The following is a 24578-nucleotide window of genomic DNA, read 5'->3' as shown; positions in this document are numbered from 1 at the left end:
TTTGACAGTGTGTCTCTTTCAGTGCTGTGATGGAAGACCTGGGCATATCCCTCAGGTGCCACAAGGCGTTGAGGAAGAGAGGCAGACACAGAGGAAGAGCCAGCCTGTCTGGAGTCTTATGTAACCCCAAACGCATCCAGAGGAAAGAGACAATGGCCTAGATCCACCTCCAACAGCCACGCGAACAAGCAGCAGCTCTGCTTTTGACGTACCTGCCGGTGAAATCAGTCTCTGAGGCTGTTTGTTCTTTCAATCAATTGTTTATGTGCTTTTTATTCATAAATTTGCAGGTTTTTATATCAGTATTATGTGGATTGTGTTGGTCTTGTGTTAAGTACACAGGTAATATCTGAACTGAAAATGAAAGGAATAATTTATTTTGAGATATTTGTTAAAGTACAAGCACATTGCATTATACGGTAGCATTTTCTTGTGCTGTCCTTAATGTAATAAATAAAAGCGTACATTTTTTACACACACTTGGGCAATTATCTTGTTCCAGGCGTTCTTTTATCAGTGACGCAGGTTCTATTAATTGCAGCATTATATAACAACAGAAAATAATAGAGAAGATGCTTCTAATCCATGACTGTTCCAAAGGGAATTTAAGGCATGGCTGTTTCTCCATTACTTTTTTCCCATTTTGACCCTAACAATTCAAGACGTTCTGTCTGCTACACACAAAGTGCCTGCCTCGAGGGACTGACCGAAGTATTCTCCCTCAAACTGAGGCACAATCAAATAAAGTTCAAAGGTCATCCTCTGCTTCAAGAGCTACCTGCTCCGTGACCCAGACAAATTACTCTCTGAAGATTAAATGCCTTTTCGCCAAAAATACATCAGATGTGTCTTAATGCATATCAGAAAAGATAAGCGGTTCCAAGACAAGGGTGATCATCTTGATTAGATTTTGTGCTCCAGATGAATTTGCTCAAAGCAAAGTCCAGACCAGAAGTCTGGACCAGAAAGACTATGTTTTCTCTAGCTCAGTTTTGGCCTCTGGGAAATTTAGACATGAAAGATGTTTTGTGGTGTTTGTGAGTTTGAGTTTGTGTACATGTGAGAGGAAGCTCGTTGGCTATTGGCAAACATACAGATATTACAGCACTTCAAGAGAGACTTAGGGCCATTCACACTTAAGAAGATAAGGACTGCTCAGGGCTGTTCAGGCCTGGCAGTTGGTTTCAAAGCCCTCAGACTTTGAAACATGTGAGGGCTATTGAAAACCACTTTCACGGAGTCCTTTCTTTAAAAGCAGAAGCTATTATCATGTAGAAGTAGAGTTCAAATGCTTATTTTTTTCAGAATTACTTAATATTTGGTTTGTCACAAACTTACTGATCAGTGGACTAAAAATAGTCCTGTGTCTATTTTCACCCTAGAAAATGAATTTTCTAACTGCATGTTATAGATCTTATTGTGAGATCTTTGTTTGTTTGTTTTTGATATTGTATTAATCAAAATGCAGCAACTGGACCTTTTGCAAACAACAGACTCCTCTCTGGCGACGTATGCCAGACTTCTATTTTATTAAAAAATATTCAAATGAATAAATAAAATAACTAAATTATATATGTATGTATATATAATATTCTAATTTGTATGTAACTGATTCCAAGATTTTCGTTGTCTCAGACTTCTATAACTCACTGTATGTTAATGTGTCTACATGAAGAGAATCACCTTATCCTCGTAAATAATTTGTTTGCTTGATTAAGATCAGGTATATGATATCAATACTATGTTACAACATCTCAGTCATAGCTGAGGGACAGATTGATGTCCCCTGATAACAAATGTGATCAGCTTTAGTAAACAAACCTTGCAGATCTGATCCGTGTGCTACTAAGTGTCTCTGTGATGATTAATAGCAACATCACATGAGAACAGAGACTATATGGTGTCACTTTCACACTAATGACAGATCACTCTCCTGCTTTATAGTTTTATGCTAATGGAAGGCGTCATGGGACAGCAGTTTTTAAGCTATTTTTCTTTTTCTTTTTTTCTGTGATGTGAAACCTGCATTTATAAGTTTAATCTGACAAACACCTTGATTTATTTTGAAATGAAATCTTTAGTTTAAAATAGAGGAGGAAATTGCTCTTCTGTTTCACATTCACCTGTGAGTTCATAGACAGTTCTGCTCCAACTCTGTCTGTTGAACAGCTTGGTAAGACCTATGGGACGGTTTATGTCAAAGCAAACACACTGAACATGTTTTTTTTCAAGCGAGGTTGAGAGGAAGCAGTGAGCGGAGGGAGAAATAAAGAGAAAAAGACTTAAGGTGAAAAAAAAAATTACAGTGTATGCAGGCTGGACTGTATTTCAAAGTTTGTTTTCCAAATAATTGTGCAAATTCATTAAATCGGGCCTGGCATTAATCAACTTTCAATGAGTAATTCACTCAAAAATATGAATTCTGTCATGATTTACTCACCCTCATGTCGTTTCAAACCTGTATGACTTTCATACCACCACCTAATGGACTGGATGAAGCACTGAATGACGTACAGGAAAGCAATGGCAGCTCCTACGATTTTACTGTTCAGCTAATTAAATATCGAGTTGTTTTTAACCCAAATCAATTGGAGACAGTCATGATGTACTGCCATTTAATTGAATTCACCCAACCGGATATTCATTGAATTTCTCTTCCTCCAGAAGATAGTGGGTTTGGAATGACATATGAGTAAATTTGATTTTATTTATTTTTTGTATTCATTTTGTTTTATAAGTGTGTATATTTTTGGTGTGTGTGTGCGTGCTGGTATTCACTACGATGTGAGGACCAAATGTCCCCGCAAGTCTAGTAATACCAGTAAATTTTGACCTTGTGGGAACATTGTTTAGGTCCCTGTGAGGAAACAAGCTTATAAATCATATAGAATGAAGTGTTTGGTAAATCTGAAATAGCAGAAAGTTTTCTGTGATGGTAGGTTTAGGGGTTGAATTAGGATAAGGGGATAAAAAAATACAGTTTGTACAGCAGAAAAACCATTACGGCTATCGAATATCTCCACATAAAATGGAAACCTGTGTGTGTGTGTGTACACCCCCTTTTGCAGCAATTACTGCAGATCAGTCCTGCACAACCGCTTGTAGGAATTTTAGCCCATTCTTCAGTACAGAACCACTTCAACTCTGATGTTGGTGAGTTTTTTCCTACGATCTGCTTGTTTCAGGTCCTTACACAACATTGCAATTGGACCGGACTTTGACTTGACCAATCCAAAGCATTAACTTTGTTCTTCTTTAACCATTCTTTGGTTGAACGACTTGTGTGCTTGGGGTCATTGTATTGCTGCATGACCCATTTTCTCTTGAAATTCGGTTCTCAGACAGATGTCCGAACATTTTCCTTTAGAATTTGCTGATATAATTCAGAATTATACAACAAGCCATCTTGGCCCAGATGCAGCAGAACAGGCCCAAACCATAATACTACCACCACCATGTTTCACAGATTGGGTAAGGTTCTTATGTTAGAATGCAGTGTTTTCCTTTCTCCAAACGTAAGGCTTCTCATTTAAACCCAAAATTTCTGTTTTGGTCTCATCCATTAAACCTTTCTCCATTAGCCCTCTGGCTTGTCCACATGATCTGCACACAGGCAGTAAAAAGTTGTTACTATGTAGCTGCTTTGAAAATCAGTGGGTGATTTTTTTTTTTTCAGACAGTCCATCAGTCCTGTACAGCTATGTTAAGTGATTTCCCAGCATTTTTTGAACACCGACCAGTTGCAAATGTGATATTTATTTACAACAATTCAATAATAAGTTAATATTGTGGTATATAGACTGATTTTGGAACATTGTGTAAATGAAAATATTACCTATAAAGCAACAGCAGAACTGTTGTCCGTCTCCTAACAAAACACAATAGGTGTTTGACTTGAAGCAGCACTGCACAGACTGTTCTGTATGTGAAGTCGTTGTGTATCTGTTGTGTTTTTTGAGCATTTTTGATTTTTTTAACTCACTTGTTTCATTTCTATTGGTTTTTTACATTCTAAAATCTCTTTATTCCAAAGATATACTACAAGCTAGTTAGCGTATTATTGTAAGTTGCTTCAGAGGCATAAGTTATTGCAAGTATTTCATACATACAACAATTGTATAAAGTTGAAAAAAATCAGTGTAGGTCAATATTTACTTTTGGTAGTTAATTGATTTTGTATTTTTAATTTATTAATTTTGTGTGTTTTTGTGTTCTTCTTGTAATGGAGTAATATTTGACCAACAGCACTCAGGTAAGTTCAAGTTCAAGTTGAGCTTTATTGTCATTCCGCTACATGTGTGGACATAAAGTGGAACGAAATGTCGTGTCTCGCAGGACCACGGTGCTACATAAATATTAAAAGTAATGGAGTTGTGTAGGCTTTGTCCACCTCTGCCTGTTACCCAGAACTCAGTGCACACATACACACTATAAACCATTTGGCTGTGATACAGCCATCCTGTCTATAGACTGCAGGTGCAGAGCTTCTGTAATGCTCTCAGGAGAACCCTCAATCGCATATTAAGCCATAGGACATGACATGCACAAGTCCAAGTGCTCTATTAGAGCTAACGACTGTCCTCTCATACCAAATAACAGTCACATTTGTCTGAGAGGCAAGCCTGTGCACCGCAATAACAAACAGCGGTGTTATTAGCGAGGTCTTTGACATCATCCACAAAGACCCACACTGTGTAGCTGAGGGGCACTTATAGTTTAGAAACAAACATACGTTGTGCTCTTGTTTTATTGGCTTGTAATTATGTGAATCCGAATGTAATTTGCTATTAAAAGGATAGTTTACCCAAAATTTTATGTTTTGTTCTTTTTGGTCATAATTTAGCCCACTTAGGCTACCCTCATGCTGTTCCAAATCTGTAAAGAACTGAACAATTCTGGTTTTAATTCTGCGGTTCCTTAATGATTCAATTTTAAATAGCTACGCCATAAATACAATCCAGTACTACTACTGCTGCTACTACACAATGATGTGGAAGCATCTTTCATTCATCAATATTCATAAAGTATTACTGACAAAATGTGTATCTTTTATTACACGTTAGTACTGCTGCCTGTTTGATTCACAAAAGAACCGGCTCATTTGAGTCATTTCTTTGATAATTGGACTTACTGGTTATTCACTGGTTATTCACTGCATATTTTTGATTCACTAAAAAAAATCGCATCCTGACAGGTTTATGAAGACATCATATAGTACACATGACTTACAGTAGCTACATGGGAATTTTTTTTTTTTTTTTTTTTGACAGCCCCCATCACTATCATTAAATAGAAAAGAGCAGCTTGGACATTTTACTCAAGGAAGGTGTTTAGGTGAAAGTTTATTCCATTACTGTGGTACTTAAATATTAATAACGGTTTTGATTTCGCTTCTTTTATGATGATCTTTTGCAGAAACAGACCTCAAGACTGTGTGAGGTCGAGAGGAAAGCGAGAAGGTGTGTAGTGGGTGCTGTTATCTAACTAACCTTTATATTCTGCACTGGAGAATATTTGCTCACTCTTGAACGAGGTCTTTGAAAAGATCAAGATCCGGCTCATAAGGCCCATTTCTGTCAATGATGCAGCATGGCTGGGATTGTGGGGGTGAGCTTGCGTGGAGCTGAGGTGATGTTCTGAAAAACACTGAAATTAAGCAAAAGTATCAGTGTACCGAGTATACCGAGTAAATGTCATCATATCTCTGCATTTGTGTAGTGCATCAGTGAATAAGAGCTTTTATTCAAATCCACACAGATGGCATAATATTGCTATGCTGCTGAATGCGATGATGTTTACTGCCAGCTTAAGGTTTTTTTTTTTTTTAGTATTTTGATTAATTCTGGGATTCGGTTTAGACTGCCGTAATACTGTTTCCCTGTCCCTAATCTGCTAACCTCATAACTCTTAATCAACCCCCCAAGCTGTCCCTCTCTTTTTGGTCTTCAATATTGTAATCTTGAATGAATGAGGTCACAGATTGCGTGCATGTGGCATGCACCGCTCATCTTACCTGAAACTCCTCTAAAAAAAAAGTGAGGGACTTTGTGCTCCCCGTGGCACATTAAAATTAATCCATGGCACCTGGACCTAAAGGAAAGCCACATCCAGTGATCATCCACCAAATCAATTTGTCTCACAGAAGGGTGCAACTGTGTCCTTCTCTGAACACCTCTTCTTTCTCTGATTTCTTATCATAAGCTTCATGACCACAAGCCTGGCGCAGAGCATCAGTTGTCTTTTTGAAACAGACCCACAGCATGAAATTTTGTCCTTGACAATTTACTCGCCCTCATGCCTTTCCAAACAAGAATACAAAAGGAGATTTTTTTTTTTTTTTTTTTTTCCATACAATGACATTTCCCAGTCCTTATCCACGTTCATTGTTTGGAAAAGAGCAGCTTGGACATTCTGTTAAACATCTCCTTTTGTGTTCCACATCAGAAGTCATATGTGTTTGAAATATGTATTTATTTATTTATTTTTGAGGATGAACTGTCCCCTTAATGTAAAATGAATACTTTGCATAGAAGGATACTGAGACACTAAAAAAGAATGTTTTCTGATCGTCCTTTGTCATGTGAAGATCAATTATAACCGATGGCTGTCTCTGTACAGAAACTGATGATCGTGGCAGATAAGCCCAGGGGAACTGAACACACAAACATCAACATACTGTTCTGTAGCTGACAGTCGGACAGAACGTATCCATCAAAGTGATTGAAATGATGAAAAATGCCTCACAGCCTGTCATTATCCGAGCGCTCATTCTTAGTTCTGCGACAACACAGATTGGAATATGAAATTATTTCACAAATTCATCCTCAAGCTGTCATTGTTTAGACTGGAGCGTGTTTACACATTACAGACGCAACTACGGTGCTGTAATTATGATCAAGCACGAGGAGACCGAGCGAATACAACATTTGACCTGGGTCGGTGCTGACATCAGTTGGTACAACTATATCACTGCAAATATTCCCAACTTTTTTTGTCAATTTAACCCCTTCGACCTATAATATTTATAGTTTTATTTATATTCTATTATAGTACTCATTAACATTTTGAATTAGATTTTTTAATGTTTAGTATTCATTTTAATTTTAGTTTTATATTTTTTATAGCTAAACTCAAACTTTTTTCAGTTAGTTGCATGCAAATATATATATATATATATATATATCTATATATATATATATATATATATATATATATATATATAAATTTAAAATTATTTAAATAATTGTAAAAGTTTTAGTTAACAATAACAACAAACAACACTGGATTTATATTATATATATATATATGTGTGTATATATATATGTGTGTATATATATATATATATGTGTGTTATATGTATATGTGTGTGTATATGTGTGTGTGTATGTGTGTGTGTGTGTATGTATGTGTGTGTATATATATGTGTGTGTGTGTGTATATATGTGTGTATATGTATATATATGTATATATGTGTATATGTGTATATATATATATATATATATATATAAACCAATTAAAAGGAAAACAAATGTATTTAAAAAGTACAAATTTTCATAAGTCATTTATTTCAGATTTCAGAAGAGAGGATAATTTGGTCCCAAGCAAAATAATAGAGTGGAATAATCAAAATGCATTAAATTTAAAAAGAAAAATTATCAGACTTTTTATTATTTAAGGCAGCATATACATAAAAATCAACATTAGTGAAACTACATTATGTGCAGTTCTGTACACCTGAACAGTTTGATTCCCAAATTCAATGATCTTTTCAGACTTTAAATGAGTGTCACAGTTTCAGCAAAAACAGATTACAGCACAGTGTAGTCTGACAGCTTTATGTCCCCTGAGAAGAAAAAGATTATTATTGAGCTGTGAGATGAGGTTTGTTGTGTTCTGAGTCCAAAAATGTTCCTGCGAATTGAGGTTGACTGATTCTATAAGCATGTGAGGATGTTTGGAGACGTCTGTTAAGACTATAAATGATCGTTTTAGGTAAAGGAATACTTCTTTGAACACTGAACAATACAAACTGAATGCTAATGCTCAAAGAGTTTGAGTAAAAAAATAAAATAAAATATAACGTACAACCTACAATCAGATGAGGCAGTAGTGTTGTCACGTTTGTTAAATGCACCTTTAGAGTGTAATTAAAGTCCTTCACTGATTTTCGATGGTCCTTCCTTCAACCAACTTATAATTTTGCAATTTGTCTGTTTCATGATTGCTGATGAGAAGATCAGTGGCCAGTTTGACCACTGAACTACACTCACTGTTCTCAAAAGCCGAGGCGTCAGGTGGACAGGTGTGTGACTGAGCTTTTACAACCCCAAGAGGTAACAGGTTCTGTGAGCTTGATTGTGCAACAGTATTTTCCACTGAGGAACTATCTGGTGGTTTGGCTCCAGAGCAACAGGTGTGTGTGCAGAAGTCTGAAGCCTGGGGCTGGTGTGCCTCGGGACTCTGAGAAAGGTCTGGGGAGAGGCGCAGGAAGGCGGACAGTGGGCAGTCTGGAGAGGAATATTTGGCCAGCACATGAAGCTGCTCGGGTCTGAGAGTGGCTTCGGCACAGACCGTCTCATACAGGCCTGAGTAACTCTGCCAAGCCTTCATCTTCATCTGATTCAGCTTTATCCTTTCAGCGCTCAGCTTCTCTCGCTCGCTCCTCTGCAGAGCACAAAGAAACAAGATACACACACTTTTAAAAAAATATTTAGGCCTAAATTTAAGATTTGTAATTTATATTATTTTATTTTTTTGGCATTTAAATTGCATATAAAATATTACTGCATTGCACAGTTTTAACATAAACTAATAAATTTAAAGTGCTGCATATATTTCAATCATACATAAATGAAACGGGTAAGATTTCTGCACTCAAAAAGCCATGCTTGCATCTATTTGATTTTATTTAAATAATCATATTTTTCAACATACATTTATTCGAATGCCTTTGAATCAGCATAAATCTGTTCACTGTGAAAACCATTAGTTAAAAGGTATGAACATGGAAATATGGCTAGCTGTAGAACAAACAATTCAGTAAAAATGTATGAGACTGGATTTATTGATGATGAATAAACCTGATTATTGTGTATTTAAAACACATTAAATTTATTAGTACTACTACAGAAATCTTACCCGTTTCATTAATGTATGACTGACAAATATGCATGAAGAAAAATCAAATGTGATGGAGTCACATTTTTGTGAATTTCATTGAGAAAGCAGCTGTACATCAAAACTTTAATCCTGAATGAGGTAAATGAAGTTCTAGAAGAGTGTACAGCTATAAACTTGGAGCCTTTAGGGATCACTCAGAATATAAGGATCTTTCGAATACTCACCAGTTTCTCGATTTCACACTCCAGGTTGTGTATGCAGTCAAGTTTCCGCTTGCGGCAGCGACGGGCTGCAAACCGGTTTTTGCTCCTTCTGCGGATGTCATGCACAACGTCGAGCTGCTCCCGTGTCAAGCACTGCTGCTTCAGCATCTGCTGGAAGTCATTCCTGCTTAGAGACACGATCTGATCCACAGAGAGCGGCAGCGCCACCTGGAGGAAAAGAATCAACATGTCTGTCATCCCCTAAACCAGGGGTTTTCAAACCTGTCCCCAAGCACTGCACATTTTGTACGTCTCCCTCATCTAACACACCTGATTCCACTCATCTGCTTTTTAGTTGAGAAATAATTAAGTTTGTTAGTTTTTTGTGATAAGGGAGACATACAAAATGTGCAGTGCTGGGGGTCCTCCAGATGTTTATATTTGAACCACTATAATGCTCAACATTCAGTGAGAATAAGATTTATGGGTAAATGCTTTTATTAAGGTCCTCATTAAGGACTCGTGTGGACTTTTGATCTCAGTACGAGTCTGACAAGTCATTATCAGGTGTGCAACGTAGGTATGATTCAAAAGGCACTGAACAGTGCAAAGTCCAGCAAACATGAAGAAATCTAATAATGCTTAGCAGAGGAGCCAGGTTTTTGCTTACTGATCAACTTTCAACTGCACAAAATTCTGGTGACTAGACAAGATGTGGGTCTCGAGATACACTAGTTGTTGGAACAACCATTTCTTTATTAATGTTATTAATAACATCTGGTGAGTTTCTAAAGAAAATCACCCAGCAATGCAATTAGCGGTAAAGTAACTAATTGAATGCGTCGCTGGATAACTACTCAACTTTTCTGAAATAACAGCAGCTTTTATGAAAGAACAACTTCTTAGATTAGAAATGTGTTGCTTGACAATTAGAAAAACTTTGGATATTAATAATATATTAATTTTATAATAATATAATTATATCTATTAATATAATTAAATATAATATTATGAAATAATATAATACTAATATATTATATATATAAAAATATAATATTAGTATGATTAAACTGTTGTTAATAATAACTAATAAAATATTTGTATAAAATAGTAATCATCTGTAAATTTATTAAAGTAATATTAAAATATATTTATAAATATGAATTATATTATATTGTAATAACTAATATATATATACTTTTATTATTCAAATGCTATTAATAACAACAGCAAAATAATAACATTTAAATTATTCATAATCTGTAAATTAAAAAAAGTAAAAAATTTGCGACCTATACAAAAAATGTTGCAAATAACATTACATAATAAAAAAATAAAAAATAAAAAATATTTTATATAAAATATTTCTTTCTTTATCGTATCAGTCATAATAAAGCTATTTCCACCAATCTCTACTCAGGTTCGGTCTATAAAAGAACTCTATGATTGATTGATTTCTTGGTTTGTTTGTTTGTTAATTGCCTACTTTATTGTCCATCAGCACAACGGAAGTTTGTTCGCTTAAAAATGCACATCTTTCCTCAACACACTTTAAATTCCATGCATCATTCAAGCACAAAAACTTAAGGATAAGTTTTTGTTCACACCAATGACGCACCACTAATAAATACAAGCAGCTCTCACCTCATACAATCGTTCACTGCTGTAAGACTCACTGTCCCCCTCTGTGTCAAAACTATCAGAGTCCTCCCCTGATTGGTTGGAGGGTATGTATGAACTGCCCTGTGATGTGGGTCCCCCCTCTCCATCGTGTAGATGAGCGCCCACCGCGCCAAAGTTCTGCAGAAACGGACACTCCACTGCTCTGGGATCCGGGTAGCAGCTTTTCAGACAGTTGAGATTTGAGGTTTTCCCCACCAAGCCCGGGCCAGAGCGAGACACCTGGCAAGAATCCGGCCAGAACGTGAGCTGTTTGGCCACCTCTATTTCCTCCATGCTCCTCTGTTCATTGCATCGGTCATCTTTGAGCTCCATGTATGGCCTCACAGCTTCCTCCGGCCCTGAGCGAGGGGACATTCCCCATTTTGCAGAGTCTCCTGAGTCACAAATGGATTGTGCCAACTCATTACAAGTTGGAAATGATGGCTGGCCTGTGCAAGGTCCAGGATTTAGGGGACAACATTCAGGCAGAAGAGAATCTTCATCACCAATGAGAGGTGTCTTATCGCATGGAACGACCTCCTTGCCGTCTTCATTGCTTGAGTGAGGTAGGCAGCTTAAAGGACACTCGTCTTCTGTCCTGTCAAGGGACATGGGTTTTGAGCTGCAAACATCCAAACAGGATCGCTCCTTCCCACAAGCTATTTGAAACTTCCGGTACTTTGGGCACAGGAGGGAGTAATCGGTGTCTTTCTGGATGTGATAGCTTTTTCCAACGTCCTCAATGGCCACCGGAGGAGGACAAGATGTCTCTTTGACTTTAAGTTGAAGCTTTGAGGGCTCAAGTAATGATTTGTCTTCATCAATAACATCATCCTTGTTATTCGAGCTCAATTCAGCCCCTCGTGATTTGTAGCATTTGGTCTTGCAGCACTTCCTCTGGACTTTTGATGCACTTCTGCTGCTGTCAAAGAACTTGGGGAGAAGGAAGTCAAAGCAAGCTTTGTCCAAGTTCTTGAAACCAAGAACAGAGGCACAGTTATGGATTTCCAGCACGTTCTCTTTGGTAAAGAGGAGTTTTGAGGTGTAGGCAAATTCCAGCAAGGGTTCGAATCCCTCTGAGGTAACCTTCAAAATGAAAAAAAAAACAATATATTTTCAAAGTGCATAAAAAAAGCTTCATATCTCAAAGAGATGTTGTTATGTAATATATGATATTTCTGCTGTAACTTGGCCAAAGATATCCCATGAACTTCCTCCTTCATTTCAGACCTTTAATTAGGTTGTTACCTCATCTGGAAGGTTGATGATAATTCCTTCAGCTGTATGACTGGACACACGAGCGCTGAAATAATCACTGCAGGATGCCAGAACTGCCCGGTGGGCCCGATAACTCTGGGTCTCTGCCACAACAGTCACATCACACAGAAGATCTTTCTTCCTCTGCTCATTCAGACATTGCAGAACATGGGAACTGTGCACAGACGACTGGAAGGTGAACTTAAACGACTTTGAGTTTTTCACCGACATGCTGAGTTAATCTGTATAGTCAAGACATAAAGAATAGATTTACATGCTCAATTCAGGGAAACTCATGTGGTAGTCATGACTGAGATTATTTGGTGTTAAAACTCATTCATTAGACATATAAAGCAGGTTCCTACACAGGTTGAACGATTAAATTACTGTGACTTCCTTTGACTGGATATAGATGTTTCAAATCATATTACAGATGTTGTATGCAGCAATTATAAAGTACAATTTCTAACCAATCAAATATTTTAGAGTGCAGCATAACTTGTAAAATACATTTTCTGTATAGAGATTTCCATATGGTGAACACAATTTTAAAATCCCCTATGATTTTCACACAATTTTTACCAATTAAAAAAGTGATTGCCAACTTTTTTTTTAGCAGCGTCGGTTCCAGAAGCATTTTCCCATTCATTTTTTCCCATAGATTATTGTTAGAGAGTTAAAGAGTTCGGCTATAGCCCATGAACCAAACGAACTCAATTACAAAATTTGTTTACTGTTTATTATGTATTTTAAAAGGCCTGTCTGTAGAATTATATATTTTTTTACTAGTTAGCAGGAAATAGGAAATGGAAAACCAGAAATGGAACAAGAACGGAATGACACTGTGTGTGTGGAAGGTACATTTATAGCACTCCACGCACACGACTCCGTTCAAGTTTTGTGTTTAGCTTCAGGTCATGCAAAGTGTGCTTGGTTTATTTTTATTATTTTTCGTTTCGATGCAAAAATGTTAAACAGCGCTCTTGCTCGTGATACTTAAACACGTACGTGTCCTTACCTCCACCGTGTACTGAGAATGTGACCTAGTCAAGTCATGTATGTGTGTGTGTGGCGCAAGAGTGTGCGCGCTTACGAGTGACTCACTGGGTTTTGCTGATAAAGGATGAGCAAGCATTTTCCCCGTCTGTCCCTTTCTAAACTCCTCCACTTTACGAGGAACTTATAGGGACCAGTTGTCTCATACAGTTCAGCTGGATAATTTTATGTTGTTAAACGGAAACATTCGAACGTATTCCTCTAACAACCGACGCGCCTTTGACGTAATAAAAACCGAACATTACGCTTGTGTCACAAAACAGAGTGAGGCGCCTTTAAATGTTCGAATGGAACCTTCGGAACGCGGATACGACGCTTAAAATCCTGTCTATGTAGAAAGCTCATTATGTTTTCAGACAAAACCTACGTCCGATAGGGGGAAAAAAATATGACATCTGTACAGAATACAGTCGTGATCATTAAAAAACTCACAGTCGTATGGCGTGACACAGAACAATACACATGGAATACGTTTTTACATTTAAATGAGACATTTTAAACTTTAATTATAAAGTTCACCCATCTCCATTTCCAACGTCTTTGTCTCTTTAGACACACAAAACTAACAAAACCACAAGAGATCGTATATACTCACCTGTCATTCCGCAGAGTGAGAGAAAAAGTTGGATTTGATAGGCTACTACATACTAACTCGGCTTGCTTAAAGCGCTCACTTGTAACTATGAAAATAAGGAGGCGCTTGTGTTTCACTCTAGTGTCATGTGATTTCTGCAAAAAAAAGTCCCGCCTTCTCAAACACATCCCTCCTTTCATTGGTCCTCTGTCCTGTTAATCATTACCGTCACTACTTCCTTCTCGCCTCCAGACCGCCTTTGTTTTCACCGTAGACTGTGTGGGTTTCACCCACAGTCCACTGTACAGGTTGACAGATACATAATTTAACCTCCTCAGTCCCAAGTTGGGAAACTTTACAAACAATAGCGAGATAATTATGGAATATTCACTATACTGAATATTTAGACTAGAGTACATGGAATATAATACTATTCGGGTCTATTTATTCTCACCAGTGTAGCCAGACACAAGCACACGTTGTGTCTACTTAAAAAAACATTAAAAAAGAATAATGCTTAAAATCTTTAATTTAATATTATAATAGTTATAAGTTGTGAGTTATAATAATGGGGGAAAAAAAGTGAAGTGTGGCCAAGTATGGAGACCCATAATCAGAATTTGTGCTCTGCATTTAACCCATCCAAGTGCGCACACACACAAAAGTGAACACACAACCGGAGCAGAGGGCAGCCATAATGCTGCGGCACCCTAGGAGCAGTTTTGATGTGTGTAAACACTGTAAATGCTACTCACTTGAGTCTAAATGTCGAAAACAATCACACGCCATTTCATTTTTAACATTCACAATCATAACTCTGATAAAGAAAAGGAAACTAGCGCTAACTAACTCTAGACTAAATAAACTCTAAATCTGGAGGAAGCAAACATTTCATGCTGCTAAACTGGTTTGTGGACATACACCTCTGGTATTTCAGCTGTGTGGGAGGGGGGTGTCAGCCATTGATATTTTGGAAAGGTTTCACAATCCTAAAATGAGCAGATCACATTTCGAAAGCCAAGTTCCCTTTTGCTGAGTGACTAAACAATGGTGTGTAGTCATACGTTTATCATCACCTAGCTTGAACTCAAATAGCTGAACAGAAATGTAATTCCTTAATTCCTTTTTTATGCAACTGGCAAACCGTAAACAGTGAAAAGCTTTACTGAGAGTAACAGTTACACTTTCACAGCAGAGCATTTCATCTGTACAGAGTGTACAGTATAGTACACTGTACAGTATAACGCCCTTAAAACACACAAAGAAGAAAAAAAAATAGTATATATTCAGAATGCGATGTCAGGCATATATGACTGAGGCGACCTCAAAGCTCAAGTTTGTGTCACAAGAGCATCTGCTCTGAAATAAACCCATATCAGCTTAAAATATATTAAATATACATTGATTAAGTGTCTCAGTCTAAGCACACTGATTCAAGATCAGTTTTCTGCTTCAGTACATTACACAAGCACTGAAGAAACGCTGAGTAGTAAAGACCCAGAGGTAAAAGATCTTTCGCATTGGAGTCAAAGGTCACGAGGAGCCCTGCCTCTTTTGACTGATCACTCGGAGCGTCTCTAGCTGCTGTGCGCGTTGGCTATGGACCGTTATCAGATTTCGGTTCTCTTCTGTAAGTATCCTGTATTCTTCCTCAAGTTGCGCGAACTCCATCGACACCTTTTCGTCCTCTAGCAGCTCTGCCATGAGCTCCCTCCTGTTGAGTGTGACAAACACAAACGAATGTTATAATCATTCATTACAGCACTTCTTTTAGTGACTGTATTTAATGTAATGATGATATAAAAGGTGTGTGCCAAAGTAACATATTATGTGGGTTGGGTGTTAGACAGGTGACACAGTCGGCGGTTCTGTACCCGAAACTATTTTATAGGAAATGAAACTGTCAACACCATAGTTGTGGGTACCTGGGTTGATTCAGTGATGGGGGGAAGAAATGAATATAGACAGTAGACATCTAGATACAGAGACTTGTCTGTGGTTTGTAATGTTTTACTAGCTCAGAAAGGCACAGAGCCAGGGGGTGATCTCTTCTACATGTGGCCTTTGGAACATAGTTAATCGTTTGAGCGAGGTTATAGGGTGGTGACAGGCATTAAGGTTTAACATGTGGAAAATAAAGGGTTAAAAGTGTCTCACTGCACAAGGATGAATCAGAGACATACTATACTACATACAGAATATCACTAGGCAACATCAGTAATAAATCTGCAGTAAATATACAGAATTGATTTACAGTATATTCCTGAACTGGAATATAGTAAATATAAATTTTGCCAGGGCAAGTAAAAAAATTCAACCGCTGGGCCAGTAGAAAATGTCCTTAGCGTTGTGCCCTGTCAACACAAAATCAGTATCATAACACTTGTACACAGATCTGTAGAACAAGTAGGTTACAGAATGAAATTTGAAAATGAAAATTAAAAACTACTTGAAAAGAAAACAAGATGACTTTGAATAAACATAATTGTGTAGTTGTTAGGATTAGCTGATCATGTATTGCAAATGTATTTTCGCTTTGAAAGTTATCTCCTACTTGAAGAGGAAGTAATGGATACCGAAAAAAAAGAGATGTGACATGGATGCATATGAGTATGTGAAGTATATGTATATACTTATATACCCATACTTAAGTATATGTGAAGTATATACATATGTGAAACTATATGAATGTGAGTAATAATGCAGGTATGTAAGAATAAAGAATACATATGTGCATGAAAGTCAGAATACATTTATGCATTGAAAAGTAAAGTGTATGTATATATGTAAGCAGAAATACATGTATGTGAAACAAGAATATGTGTGTGATAGTAGAAATATATGTATTTATTTATGTATATATGTATTTCCTACTGACACACTACAGCAAAAGATATATATTTATACACACACACACACACACACACACACACACACACACACACACACACACACACACACACACACACACACACACAAATAGACTCTTAAATAAGTCATGCAATTATGTATTTAATGTTACTTATCTTTACATACTTTTCACAACTATAGTATACTGTGTGATTTGAAAAATACACAGGCATATTTTAATCAGTAGAGCAGCATGAGTTTTAAGGAAACTCCATGAAAGCAGACAATGGCAGCTTTGATCAGTTGTTTGTCTTTTCATACTTACAACGATGTGTGTTTATACAGAACATACTGTATCAGAGTATATTTATTGATAGTACAAACACAGTAGCATATTAACAGGGTAATTACCAACTCTGAATTTGACATCAGTCTCAGTAATATCATGAATACATGTTTGTGTTCTGAGTTATTTTTAAAGCTTACTTTCTGTCTTCCAGCCTGGCGATTTCATGTTTGACTTGGTTGAACTCATTGGCCATCTTGCAGTGGTTTTTGTACACTTCAATGGACTCCTTTAGAGACCGACATGGCAGCACCGGCTATAGTGAGGAAGGTAATGACATTATTAAATATTATAACATCACATTTTTTCATTGGTGAAACTGTAAGTGTTTTATTTCTCCAGTCTGAGTCAGTTGACGCATATTTTATACAGTATGTTATAGTCAGTCTATATACTTTAGCTACAAGAGTGACTGGAGATGAATTCAGGAACTTCTTCTTTTTTTTTAATTTTTTTTTATGAAGTTATATTTGGATTGTCAGCTACATCCTGGAATATACACAGAATCGTCATACGGCCTGCCAAGATGGTTTCAATCAATAGATGTAACATAATAAGTGGAAACATTCCTTTTGTGTCAGGAACTTCTTCTTTCGCAATGACTCATGGCACAGTCCTGCAGAATATCATCCACACAACAAAACGCTTCAACTTCTCCCAGTTTTTCCCCTAATGTGTGGGTGTGCATGTTAAGTCCAACCTGACTTTAGATTGAAGGACAAGTTCAGCATTTCAGAGAGTGATAATTTTATGGGGATCTTCCTATAAATGCTAGCAGCACTGTTCTTTTAAACACCGTTGACCAACCAGGCATTGATAATTAATAATCATAGCATAGCCTGTATCATACTACAAATTTAAATAAAACCTAAATCATTTCACAAATGGCTTTAAAGATTGATAGAGAATAAATTGAAAGAATCTACTGTACACACTAGTCAGCACATTACATGCTTTGATGCAAAGAGACACATGCAAGCTTTTAGAGTTTGCTCACTTTAGCCTTTTGTCTAAAAAAAAACAGTCTGACAGTATTTGATACTAGTGAAAAAGCCTTTTTTTGTTTAAGTAATGTACTAGTTATGAGGAAGTCTGGTCATGTACTAGTCATGCTGTCAACAATCAAAACCAACCCTACATGTCAGCATGAAACAGCATTCACTCTCCATTTACTTGCGTAATGTGGCATATTTCTGAGTGAAACAGCATATTTATAGGGGGAAAAAGTAGGCCAGGACATTTTGTCTATCAATTGATTGGATTGTGAAAAGTTGGAGGATGTCACCCAAAAAAGAAAAGCAAGTTATACATTTTGATGAACGATTCTGAAGATAATTATTTGTTTTTCATACTGTTCACAATAAGAGCACTAGAGGTATATTAGATACAAAGTATGTCATTTATGAGCTCCTAGTGCGAAAATTAAAGGTTTTTGTTCAATATTTGTTTAAAAACATATAAAGATTTATAAAGATTTTGTAATAACATTTTTTTAATTTAATAATAATTAAACAACAACAACAATATGAAGAAGAAGGAAAATTATACAATTTATGGGCTTCTGGTGATGAAGATTAAATGTTTTTATTTAATAATTATCAGTATTTAAGAAATATATTTAATAATAATAATAATAATACATTAATTAGGTATGGGCTTCTACTGACAAAATTTAAATGTAATTATTCATATTATTATTTTGTATTTAATATGTTTTTTAAATAATAATAATAATAATAATACACTCTTAAAAAACACTGGGTTGAAAACAATCCAATCTGGGTTGTTATTAACCCAAGGGCTGGGTAAATATAGGACAGAACCCATCTTGGGTTAATATTTCCCAGCAAATTGGGTTTGATAATTTAACCCAGCATAAGGGGTTGATTTAGCCCAGCTATGGTTTATTCGTTTTTACTATATTACTAGCTTATTTTTTACTTCATACATTAAATAATGTTTACAGATTAACTTAAATCCTCTAAACTTTTCTAAAATACTCCACACAACCACTGGTTTGCATGATAACTTCCTTTATTTTCCTTTAATGATCATTTACAGCATTGTTTATATCGTTTTTAATAGGCTATACATATTGCCCATATTTAAACTCGTTTAACAAATATTAAAAGTAAAAAATAAACGTTAAACAAGTAATTTGGGTGTTATTAACCAGTCTCTGTTATTCCGTAACAGTGCTGCGTCTCGCTGGTTCTCGTGCCCGAGCTGGAGTCGTGTTCGGCGGGGAACTGCTCACGCCTGAGACCGCCCTCCTGCGTTTCACTCATAGCCGAAATATACTGCCATTGCCTTTATAACCTGCTCAAAACAAACAGTAAACATTTCTGAGGAAATATTTTAACATCCAAAGTATTTGTATTATGTATCTTTATGAATAAAATCGTTTATTTTATGCAAAGCATCAGGCTTTTCCATCACGCGAAAAGATCGCGACACTCGTTAAAGATGATTCATACCGCGCTCCATGTTGCTCTGCATGAAATTGAACGATATACAGCACAGTAACGATTTTATAGATAAAATAAGATATATACAAACCTGTATTTTACCGACGAATGCTTCAAGTCGATGGCGCTTAGAACTGCTCTCGCCAGAAGAGAAGCAAAATCCCCGCGATAAATAACCCAGGATCTGAGTAATACAAAAACTACCCAAACACTGAAAAAATCACCCCCAAAAAAATCACCCAAAAGGCTCAACCCAGCATTTGGGTAAAAAAATAAAAAATAATGAATACATTTTTTTTATTATTTCAATTTTTTTTTTTTATTTCGTGTTGACTATAATGATAACTTAAAAGTAAATAAAACTAATGCCATCTTGTGGTCTTACAGAAGCATTGCTAAAACATTTTCTCACTGAGAAAGTTGGATTCTCTAAATATCCCATTAAACTATGGAGACAGATTAGTCTCAAATATAATTCACGCAAAAAACACGATTCACACATGCGTAGACAATTTCACATGCATGAAACCTAATCCACGTACACACAAAAAAAAATCACGTCCGTGAAAAAAAAATATATATTCACAAAAAAGCAATTCACATGCGCAAAATAAAATTATATATTCATAAAATACATTTCACAAATGCAAAACACAATTCGTAGATATACAACTGTGCACAAAAACCTTTGAATGTTTAAAATGTACGAGTGTCTGAATGTACAAATCGTCATTTACTACGAATCCACTCGGATTTGTGTGTGTGTGTTTTTTGAGACTTTCCTGGCAGAGCTCTCTTCCCACATGGGTCTGTCGTACTCTTTAGCCAATCAGATGCGAGCTTAACCATTCAACCAATCATATCATAAGCCCCCGAGAGTGCATTCAAGGAGCACAATTCTGCGCACCTTTTGCGCAATATAGATTAATTAGAACGGAAATTAAGCCTTTACATCAGTAATCCCATAGACAGTAAAAGAAATGGACACAGCGACCCAATTGGAACTCAATTGAGACAAGTGTAGCCCATTTTTAGCGATTTTTTAGAACTTCCGTTTCTGACGTGCAGACTCAAACTAAGCTTGATGACGTCAGCAACCTGTCTGACAGATGTAAATCTTCTAGTAGCTGTGCGTGCAAACTGCCATCGTTAATCTTGCAGAGTCTGCGAGCTTGAGCGGGGAGTTCTTTGGCGTGAGTGAGCAGGAGTAAGTATTCTGATTAATTATTTTGTATAGTATTTTAAAATGTAACGCCAGGGCTTCTGTGGGCTTCTCTCTTGACGTCGCTCCCCGATTGCCTGCGAGCTTCTGATGCACTCTCAGTGGCTTATGATATGATTGGTTGAATGGTAAGCTCGAATCTGATTGGCTAAAGAGTACGACAGACCCACGTAGGAAGAGAGCTCTGCCAGGAAAGTCTCAAAAACACACACACACACACACACACACACGAGAGCTCTGCCAGGAAAGTCTCAAAAACACACACACACACACACACGTACATTTTAAAACATTCAAAGGTTTTTGTGCACAGTTGTATATCTACGAATTGTGTTTTGCATTTGTGAAATGTATTTTATGAAAATATAATTTTATTTTGCGCATGTGAATTGCTTTTTGTGAATATATATTATTTTTTTCACGCACGTGAATTTTTTTTGTGTGTACGTGGATTAGGTTTCATGCATGTGAAATTGTTTACGCATGTGTGAATCGTGTTTTTTGCGTGAATTATATTTGAGATTAATCTGTCTCCATATTAAACAAGCCAAATAATTAGTTGTGTAACAAAGTGAAAACAGTCAAAGGAGGAACAAATGTCATGACCTGTCAAGGACAAGACAACAACAATCTTTTTAAAGCAGAAGTAAAATATTTCCGTGATCTGCAGATGTTTATAATATTGTCTGGGTGGAGGTCCTCATGAATCTTACATGCAGGATCATTTCACTTCACCCTTCTGTACAAACCCACTCACTTACAATTATGCTGTTTAGCTCTAATATTAGCACAGTGGATTTAGCTTATCTACAGTTTTTTTTTCTTGCACACCTGTTACACCGTATGACCCCAAACATCTTTATTACATACATCTTCACTATACAATACATCTTTAGTTTTGAGATATATAGCCGAATGTATAAGATCTACTACTATGAGAGTCCTATTATAACTGTATCCTCCAGCAGACTCTGTATTCTAAGCGTGCAGTACTATGTCATATCATGTTTTAAACAGATTATTAATAAACTTTACCTGCAGGCGTTGCTCAAGGTCAGGGAATGATGGAAGGGGATCCTCTGCATCTTTCAACTCTGACAGGAAAAGAAAGCCAAAGGAACATGTCTGGTATGAGAATGCTAATGATTGAGATCTTTACTCCAAGGCCTTGGTGGTGACATCTACATCCATCTAATCAGCTAAATCATACCGCAGTGCACATGACACCACAGCATGTCCAGTTAGCTGTTTACACTGATCCAGGTCCAGTTTCCTTTGTGTAAACAAACATGTGGCCATTCACCTAGAAACTGCTTCCAGATCAGTGCAAAAAGCCAAATTCGACCACCACCTGTTCGGCCATGGACTCTAAATCCTGAACGGACAGATTGAAAGTAACTATCTCCCAGGTTCTTCACAATGACTTGTCTTTAACGAGCGCTCTGACAGACAGCTTGTCTGCACTGATTCCCGCCATGCCAGCTATGTCCAAGTGGGGCTCATTCGCTCATGCTGAGAATCCTCTGATGCAACCAGCTAAAAACAGGCCTGTTTACAGTCATGCATCAGCCAGATGGCCAATTAAAAGATAAATATACATTAAAATTTGCAAGGGCATTATCTGAAATATAATATGCACGCAGAATGTACCATGACATGACAGTTTCATATAATTTTGGCTGACTGCATATATATTATTTTGAGTATCTATCTAGCTAGCTAGCTATATTAATTTAAGTTTAACTAAATTAATTTGATCATTTTATAGTTTTCATTAATGAGTGATTGTTAATTACACACACACACACACAACAGAAAAGAAAAGAAAAAAGAAAAGAAAAGAAGGAATTATGGGAAAGAAGGCTGAATGTAGAATGCTTATGTGTAGGACTCTCTTTATGCTCCACTTTTGGGAAAAAAGAAAAAGCAGGGCAAAGTGTGAAGTATTAAATGCTTTTAAATTTAGGCCAGTGTTCTAAAAGCAAATGAGTGAATCATGCAGCACTGAGGTATTAAAACAGAAACCTGATGCTGCAATGCCCAGGCAGCAGCTGCCATCAAAGCATTTGCCCGAATAGCTGTAAAACACTTTGACAGCGCTGTTGACTTTGTGGCTAGGTGTATTTTGTTTTTAAGATGCCAGAGATCAACTAAAATAGAGGGGGCACCTGTTTCTTTGTAAAGGATGGCAAAAGTCGAATTGATCCCACATGAGAGGCTTTAGGTGGGTTTTGCTTGTTGCCATTTTGGTAGAAGTCACGCATCGTACGGACCGTGCAGAGCGGGGGCACACAACTCTATTTTAGTCCCTCGATCACAGTGTCTGTCACAAGCATGTAAACTCCTAAAATAATAATCTACTTATCCTTACAAGATGTGTTACCTGAGGTTTCGTCAAGGCTGAAAGCGATTTGTACTTCAGGTTTATCTGCAGACACTCGTCTAGTTGAGGTGATCATTTATTCCTAGAAAAAGAGCAGATCTGGATTAAATGAGTGGATGTAAACCTTATTTATGCTTCAGATGTATGAGCTCAGCAGCCTTTCAGGGGTCATGAATAGGTTTCATCATGTGCCCAAAGTTGCATCAGGGATTAAACAATTGGAGAAAAATCCCCCTCCAGCCAGCAAATGAGATCATACTTCTCTATTGGCTGCACCGTGTTTCTTATAGTGTTGAAATGATTTGTGAAATCATATTTGTGTTTGTTTATAATAATATTATATGTATACTTACTGTACCTTATGTTAATGTTATTTTTTTACTGAACATTACAGAAGACGCAAACCCAATGTTAATGTCACAAAAAAGGCTACAACTTGTTAAAAAGGCTATAAAAGGTTGGCTACTGTAACTTTACTTTGTTAAAGCCAAAAGTTTAATTTGATATGTGTTATTTGTTACCTATGATTATATGAGACAATAAAACCCCTTACCTGACAATAGAAACTTATTTGCAGAAAACTGTCTGTTAAAATTCTTAAAAGAGCCTCAAGAGTTGCTCAGCAAGAGACACAGAGCTGTAGAAACTCCATTGAGAATCCTGTTGATCTTCTTCCCTGTTTATACTGTAAAAAGTCACCGTAAACGAGTCGTAATCCTCGTAGTGTACACTGAGAAGCCAAACGCAGGTTTACAAACACAGCCAAAGTAATAGCTCTTCAGCAGGAGGCTGTGAGAGTGGCACTGTGATTCTGTGTGTGCCAGCCAGAGTCCACAATTAAATGGCTCCGATGGCATGACTTTACACTAGAAAAATGTACATCTCTCCAATCAGCTTTGAGTCAGCCATACATTCATGAGAACAATGCAAAGCTTTGATTTTTGTAGTAGTTTTGTATTTTCTTTACAAGATGGTTCAGGGTTGTGGTTTGTAACATTGTTTTGTTACAAATCATGCTGTTAGGTTTCTTTTATTGCAAAATAATAATCATCAGTGCAATCATTCCGAGCTGTGTACATCAAATTGATTGCAAAAGAAATACACACAGAAAAGAACTTAAAATATACTGAAAAATAAAATATAAAAATATATTTAAAAAAATATTTAAAAATATACATATAAAAAAAAATAAAGATATTTAAAATATAGTAGACTAAATAAAAGAGATTTATAAACAATATAGAATAAAAAATCAATACAGTAGAATAAATTCATATATTAATTTGGCTCAAACAAGTTATAAAAATTTATTTGATTGTTAATTATTTAAAGTGATATGAATATTTAACAACATACATAAGGTATATAAAAATAATTTTACATTTAAATGTATTTAAATTATTTTATTTAAAATAAGAAATTGCTTTTCAATCAAAA

At 36.4% G+C, this 24578-nt stretch overlaps 3 protein-coding genes across 8 annotated transcripts in view; 1 reads left to right on the top strand and 2 right to left on the bottom strand.

Moving 5' to 3' along the window:
- The window catches only part of LOC109061137 (glutamate receptor ionotropic, kainate 1-like), a 54380-nt gene extending 53907 nt beyond the window's left edge, over positions 1-473 (top strand). For 2 of the 5 annotated variants that reach the window (XM_042765075.1, XM_042765078.1), the window contains one exon: positions 9-473. In XM_042765075.1, coding sequence (XP_042621009.1) covers positions 9-161 — 153 coding nt within the window. In that variant the 3' untranslated portion in view covers positions 162-473. The remainder of the gene's footprint in view (positions 1-8) is intronic. The other 3 variants (XM_042765079.1, XM_042765076.1, XM_042765077.1) reach the window with 3 other exon arrangements.
- Positions 474-7638: 7165 nt separating this feature from the next.
- LOC109062778 (transcription regulator protein BACH1-like) lies at positions 7639-14022 on the bottom strand. 2 transcript variants are annotated; one of them, XM_019079845.2, is made up of 5 exons: positions 13894-14022; positions 12234-12484; positions 10968-12071; positions 9345-9551; positions 7639-8664 (listed from the first exon to the last, which is right to left on the bottom strand). In XM_019079845.2, exons 2-5 carry the CDS (start codon positions 12471-12473, stop codon positions 8158-8160), a joined length of 2058 nt encoding a protein of 685 aa, XP_018935390.1. In that variant the 5' UTR covers positions 12474-12484; positions 13894-14022; the 3' UTR covers positions 7639-8157. The 2 variants fall into 2 exon arrangements, with proteins under 2 accessions (XP_018935390.1, XP_042621007.1); XM_042765073.1 differs by lacking the exon at positions 13894-14022 and adding an exon at positions 13347-13857.
- Positions 14023-14173: 151 nt separating this feature from the next.
- On the bottom strand, positions 14174-23985 carry LOC109098060 (MAP3K7 C-terminal-like protein). The gene is made up of 5 exons (XM_042765074.1): positions 23695-23985; positions 23142-23223; positions 21794-21852; positions 17209-17324; positions 14174-15586 (listed from the first exon to the last, which is right to left on the bottom strand). Exons 2-5 carry the CDS (start codon positions 23215-23217, stop codon positions 15406-15408), a joined length of 432 nt encoding a protein of 143 aa, XP_042621008.1. The 5' UTR covers positions 23218-23223; positions 23695-23985; the 3' UTR covers positions 14174-15405.
- Positions 23986-24578: the final 593 nt, after the last annotated feature.

The sequence above is a fragment of the Cyprinus carpio genome, chromosome A10 (genome assembly GCF_018340385.1).
Source record: "Cyprinus carpio isolate SPL01 chromosome A10, ASM1834038v1, whole genome shotgun sequence".
NCBI lineage: Eukaryota > Metazoa > Chordata > Actinopteri > Cypriniformes > Cyprinidae > Cyprinus > Cyprinus carpio.
This window is presented reverse-complemented; position numbering and strand designations above follow the sequence as displayed.

What these genes read in the sequence shown, in the direction of transcription:
- LOC109062778 (XM_019079845.2), bottom strand. Translation starts at nt 12,473, where the DNA reads ATGTCGGTGAAAAACTCAAAGTCGTTTAAGTTCACCTTCCAGTCGTCT. An exon ending in GCAGTGAACGATTGTATGAG is followed by an intron (nt 9,552 to 10,967) that starts GTGAGAGCTGCT and finishes CTTTTCCTCCAG; the next exon opens with GTGGCGCTGCCGCTCTCTGT. An exon ending in AGTGTGAAATCGAGAAACTG is followed by an intron (nt 8,665 to 9,344) that starts GTGAGTATTCGA and finishes TGTGCTCTGCAG; the next exon opens with AGGAGCGAGCGAGAGAAGCT.
- LOC109098060 (XM_042765074.1), bottom strand. Translation starts at nt 23,217, where the DNA reads ATGATCACCTCAACTAGACGAGTGTCTGCAGATAAACCTGAAGTACAA. An exon ending in ACCTTGAGCAACGCCTGCAG is followed by an intron (nt 17,325 to 21,793) that starts GTAAAGTTTATT and finishes TCCTCACTATAG; the next exon opens with CCGGTGCTGCCATGTCGGTC. An exon ending in GCCAGGCTGGAAGACAGAAA is followed by an intron (nt 15,587 to 17,208) that starts GTAAGCTTTAAA and finishes CACACTCAACAG; the next exon opens with GAGGGAGCTCATGGCAGAGC.